The sequence below is a fragment of the Atta colombica genome, unplaced genomic scaffold, assembly GCF_001594045.1.
Source record: "Atta colombica isolate Treedump-2 unplaced genomic scaffold, Acol1.0 scaffold141, whole genome shotgun sequence".
NCBI lineage: Eukaryota > Metazoa > Arthropoda > Insecta > Hymenoptera > Formicidae > Atta > Atta colombica.
Genome location: NW_017259230.1, coordinates 474,098 through 479,541, shown reverse-complemented (window position 1 = coordinate 479,541; position 5,444 = coordinate 474,098). Strand labels below are relative to the sequence as shown.

Here is a 5,444-nt window from a genome sequence, read left to right as displayed (position 1 = left end):
CGTCGTTGCCCCGACGTGCGACTCGACGAGGACGTCGAGAGCAAAAGGAATAGGCTGCTCTTCGTAGAAATGCGACGTGATATGACGACGGTGAGAAGTGATGTCGTTGTGACGACGGCAACGGCGGCGACGACGATGTCGTTGACGACGTCGTTGACGACATCATTGTGGACAACACCACTGTGGACATCATCACCGTGGACAACATCATCGTGGACAACATCATCGGCAATATCCTCAACTACATTGTCATCGACGTCGACATCAACAGCGACAACGGTCAATGTAGCTACCCCGTTCAATCGCCTGTTCGCGACAACACTATTGCTATTGTTGCTGGTGTCGACGCATCCTGGTCCCGCCGCGGCCGCCTGCCGGTGGACTAACGAGGCTGGCAACGACACCCGTTCAGCGGATTGCGCCCTTCGGGTGCTAGATCCTACGGCGATCGTCACCCTGGCGCCGTCCCTTGATGGCGCACTTAAACTACGGATTCGCTGCAGCGATGTACACCACTTTGAGAGCAGCTTGAACGCGCAAAGTTGGCAGCGGCTGGCCGGTCTGCATGAATTGCACGTGCACGGCTGCAAAGTGTTACGTATTCCAGAGGATGCGTTTTTGCCATTACCGGATCTTAAGCGGCTCGTCGTGCAGACGTTCAATGCTGCTTGGGGTGCTGCCAGATATCTGGAGTTCGCGCCGAGTTCGCTCCGAGGTCTCCGCGAGCTTCATACTCTGGAGATCGTCGAGAGCAATGTACTCGCGCTGCCGCCCAAACTGCTTTGCGAGCTCGACAATTTGCAGACTCTCAATCTCACTGGCAATCGTATCCGCGACGTCGATGATATCGGTCTAACAGTGCGTGCTGAGATTAACGACGGATCCTGTCGCGCCGATATCAGGATTCTGGATCTATCACGCAATGAATTACGGCAACTGTTTGATGACGGACCGCTGGTGAGCCTGCGGCAATTGCAAGAGCTACATCTGCAGCGCAATGCGATCACCGAGATCGGCAAAAATGCCTTACAAGGACTCACTGTGCTGCGTACATTTAACGTTAGCCACAACTCTCTGGATTCGCTGCCCGAGGATTTGTTCAAAACTACGCGCGACCTACGGGAGATACACCTGGCGTACAACGGCCTACGTGATTTGCCACGGGGCGTGTTCACCCAGCTGGAGCAGCTGCTAGTGCTGAATCTCGCCAACAACCGCCTTGGCAGCGATCGTGTCGACGAAACTACTTTCCTCGGTTTGATTCGCCTGATTGTGCTTGATCTTTCATACAACCAGCTGACACATATCGATGCTCGCATGTTTAAGGACTTGTTCTTTCTACAGATCCTCGACCTACGCAATAACTCTATTGACCGTATAGAAAGTAACGCTTTTTTGCCGCTCTACAATCTTCATACACTCGAACTCTCTGACAACAAGCTCCATACTATAGGAGCACAGCTATTTAACGGTCTATTTGTACTAAATCGCCTGACTATGTCCGGGAATTCAATTTCGAATATCGACACGATGGCGTTTCGCAATTGTTCCGATCTCAAGGAACTGGATCTCAGCGGTAACGAGCTTACTGCAGTGCCGGACGCATTACGCGACCTCGCCTTCCTCAAGACCCTTGACCTGGGTGAGAACCGGATCAGCGAGTTTCACAACGGTTCCTTCCGTAACCTTCATCAACTCACTGGTCTACGTCTAATCGGCAACGACATCGGTAATCTGACTCACGGTATGCTCTGGGACTTGCCGAATCTCCAAATCCTCAATCTGGCTCGGAACAAAGTGCAACACGTGGAAAGGCACGCGTTCGAACGTAATATCAAATTGGAAGCTATCCGTTTGGATGGCAACTTTCTGTCGGAAATCAACGGTGTATTCACCAGCATCACTAGCCTTCTGTTACTGAATTTATCGGAAAATCACATAGAGTGGTTCGATTATGCCTTTATACCGGTTAATCTTAAGTGGCTCGACATTCACGGAAATTTTATCGAAAGTCTTGGCAATTATTATAAAATTCGCAATTCTAAAGTGAAGACTTTGGACGCTAGTCACAATCGCATCACTGAACTCTCGCCGTTGTCTGTGCCAGATAGCGTAGAGCTATTATTCATCAACAACAACTACATCAGCACCGTACGACCGAACACATTCGCCGACAAAGTGAATCTCACTCGGGTTGATATGTATGCGAACATGATCGAGACGATGGAGTTAACATCGCTACTGCTGACCAAAGTACCGGAGAATAAACCGCTGCCAGAGTTTTACATCGGTGGCAATCCCTTCAACTGCAATTGCTCGATGGACTGGTTGCCGGCCATCAATAACCAAACTTCGACAAGGGAATATCCGCGTGTCATGGATCTTGACAATGCGATGTGCCGTACCTCTGGCCCGCGGGGAGTCGCTATCGTCCCAGCCTCGACTGCACGCTCGGAACAGTTCCTCTGCCGCTACGAGGCGCATTGTTTTGCCCTCTGTCATTGTTGTGATTTTGACGCCTGTGATTGCGAAATGACCTGTCCAGCAGGTTGCAAGTGTTACAATGATCGTACATGGAATACGAATGCAGTCGATTGCTCAGGTCTTGGAGTCGAAGAAATTCCGCGTAGGATACCGATGGATGCCACCGAAGTCTATCTGGATGGCAACGTGTTACGAGAGTTGCAGAATCACGTGTTTATCGGCCGTAAGAACATGCGCGTGTTATATGTAAATGCCAGTGGCATTGAATCCATCCAGAATCGCACCTTCAACGGCCTCAACAATCTGCAAATTCTACATCTCGAAGACAATCGTATACGTGAACTCAAGGGCTTCGAGTTTGAGCGATTATCGCATTTGCGCGAGCTCTATCTACAGAACAATATGATTGGCTTCATTGGCAACCTTACGTTTTTGCCGTTGCGATCGCTTGAGATTCTTAGATTGCATGGCAATCGGTTGGTAACCTTTCCAGTGTGGCAAGTCACTTTGAACGCTCGATTGGTCGAGTTATCGCTAGGCGGCAACCCATGGTCGTGCCGCTGCAAATTTCTGCAGGAACTGTCTTCTTGGGTGTCAGACAATGCGCACAAAGTTATTGACGCTGGCGATGTATGGTGTTATTACGGCGGCGACGCCAGACCATCTTATCGACGTCGTTTGAATGTCAACGAGACCGCCTGTTCGGATTATTTCGCTCAAGGTGGCGTCATTGAGAGTATCATGGTATCGGACTATTTACCGTTAGTAGCTGCCACTCTCTCAGCCATCATTGTTTTGCTGGTGATTATAGTACTCGCTTTCGTGTTTCGCGAACCGGTCGGCGCCTGGGCCTATTCCAAATATGGACTGAGATTCTTGCGCACGAAACCGGGCAAAGCCGTAACGACGACGAGCATGGGTCCTGCAGCCGCGATGGCTGCAGGCTGCTGCGACGCCGATCGCGATCGCCTCTATGATTGTTACGTATGTTACAGTCCAAATGATGAGGACTTCGTCTTGCACTCATTGGCAGTCGAACTGGAACACGGTGCGGCTGGGCTGAGACTCTGCCTCCATCACCGGGATTTGCCTTGCGTGTTGCGCGCTTCTGCACCCGCACCAGCCGTCCTCGAGGCAGTGGACGCATCTCGACGCGTGCTAATTGTGCTTACCCGTGATTTCCTTCAAACTGAATGGTCGCGTTTCGAGTTTCGCGCAGCGCTGCACGAAGCATTGCGCGGTCGTGCCTCCCAGCTGATCGTCATCCAAGCTGGCAATATTAGTACCGAGGTTGAACGCGATCCCGAACTGCGGCCCTATTTGAGAACGGCAGCGCTCATTCTTACATGGGGCGAGAAGAGGTTCTGGGAACGGTTAAGGTACGCTATACCATCGTCCACGACAACTGCAATCATTGCTACTAGTACCACTACCACCACTACAGCCGTCGGCGATGTATCCGTCGAGAGCAAATCCTCACCGTTGGTATACAAACGCAACATCAACACCTACACACTGGATGGTGGTGTCGGTAATCTCGAGAAAACCGGGATGTCGACGTTGCGTGGCGGTCAACGTGCTGCGCTCTTCAAGGATGCCTCGTCAGCGTTGATGCTGCAACACGCGCCGCCCGCTTATTCGTGTGGCGGTGCCCCGCTTCCCTCCATGTTGCCACAGCAACAACAGCAGCCGCAGTTACCACCACCTTCGTCGTCACCGGCGCAACCCAGGTTAACCGTCAATCACGCCTACCGGGACGCGGTACCAGCTAGTAATCTCATCACGACCACTGTCGCCACCACCAACACCGCCAACTGCGGCATTGGCGAGGACCACAGGAGACCGCTGTCCGAGCACATCTACTCGTCCATCGACTCGGACTACTCCACCCTTGAGAGGACTGCCTGGAGGCAGCAGCAACCACCACCACCACCGCCCCCGCCCACTTCTGGACAAGCCTACCTGGTTTAGCTCCCTGCGACCGATCCCGGTATCCCCGTATGGGACTCATGGGACTATCATACTGTCGATCCGACTACAATAACGACGAGCCACGGTCGTCGTTCTGAAAAGGTTGTGCTGAGTCTTGTCCACGTGACGCGCGATCGACAGATTGTGAATTTTCGAAAACATTGCGCGCGTGCCGAGTCACAAACCCCTGCGAAATATGTGTACATAGTTCAGGGACATCGTCGTAAAGGACGAAGGACAGAGAATTCGCATATCATAATTATCTCTTTGAGACTCAAAGAGACTTTGGGGATGTCTATTGCGATAATGATTGCGCCGATTTTCTTTTTTGCTCAATGAAAATTTCGATTTTTTTATGTTGTTGGAACTTGACATTTCTTTATTTCTTGTTTTTATCTCTTTTTCTCCTCTATTTTTGTTATATTTATTCTTGACTTTGAATCTTCCTTTACTCTGTATGCTTATGTAATAAGCTTAATGTAATAAGTCTTTCGGCCTATTCCCTTATTGTCAGGATTGCACATTGCACATTCTTGATATAAATATTTCGTAACAGCGTTTTGTGCGAATATTTTGTTCAAGTATACAGAGTGTCCCCGAATCTCGTTTATACATAAAATTGACTTTTTTTTTATAAAAATGTATGAACAAAACTTTGCAATAATTTTTTATTTGCACTTTTGTAATTATTATTTGTGAGTTCTGAACGCGGGAATTAAGCTTCAAAAGCGCAAAATACAAAAATATTTAATTTTTTTTGGTTTAACTAGTTAAGTTTATCTAGTTAAGATACTTCATAGTAAGAACTATTCTTTTCTATATTCTCCTTTTTTTTTTATTTCAAAAAACTTCCTTTAGATGAACTCTATTAAAGATTGAATATCAAAATTAGCTTGTAATTTCCTTAAATAATCTTGACTCGAAATTCATATAAGATTCAACTATTTATTAAAATCAAAGGTTCTGAGATTCTCTGTGCACCTCTGTGA

At 48.8% G+C, this 5,444-nt stretch overlaps 1 protein-coding gene across 1 annotated transcript; it reads left to right on the top strand.

Moving 5' to 3' along the window:
- The first annotated feature begins 50 nt into the window (after window positions 1–50).
- LOC108684986 (toll-like receptor 7) lies at window positions 51–5,062 on the top strand. Its single transcript, XM_018189567.1, has one exon. It carries the CDS (start codon window positions 70–72, stop codon window positions 4,453–4,455), a length of 4,386 nt encoding a protein of 1,461 aa, XP_018045056.1. The 5' UTR covers window positions 51–69; the 3' UTR covers window positions 4,456–5,062.
- The last annotated feature ends 382 nt before the right edge of the window (window positions 5,063–5,444 follow it).

Coding starts and splice junctions, on each gene's coding strand:
- LOC108684986 (XM_018189567.1), top strand. CDS start 70: ATGCGACGTGATATGACGACGGTGAGAAGTGATGTCGTTGTGACGACG.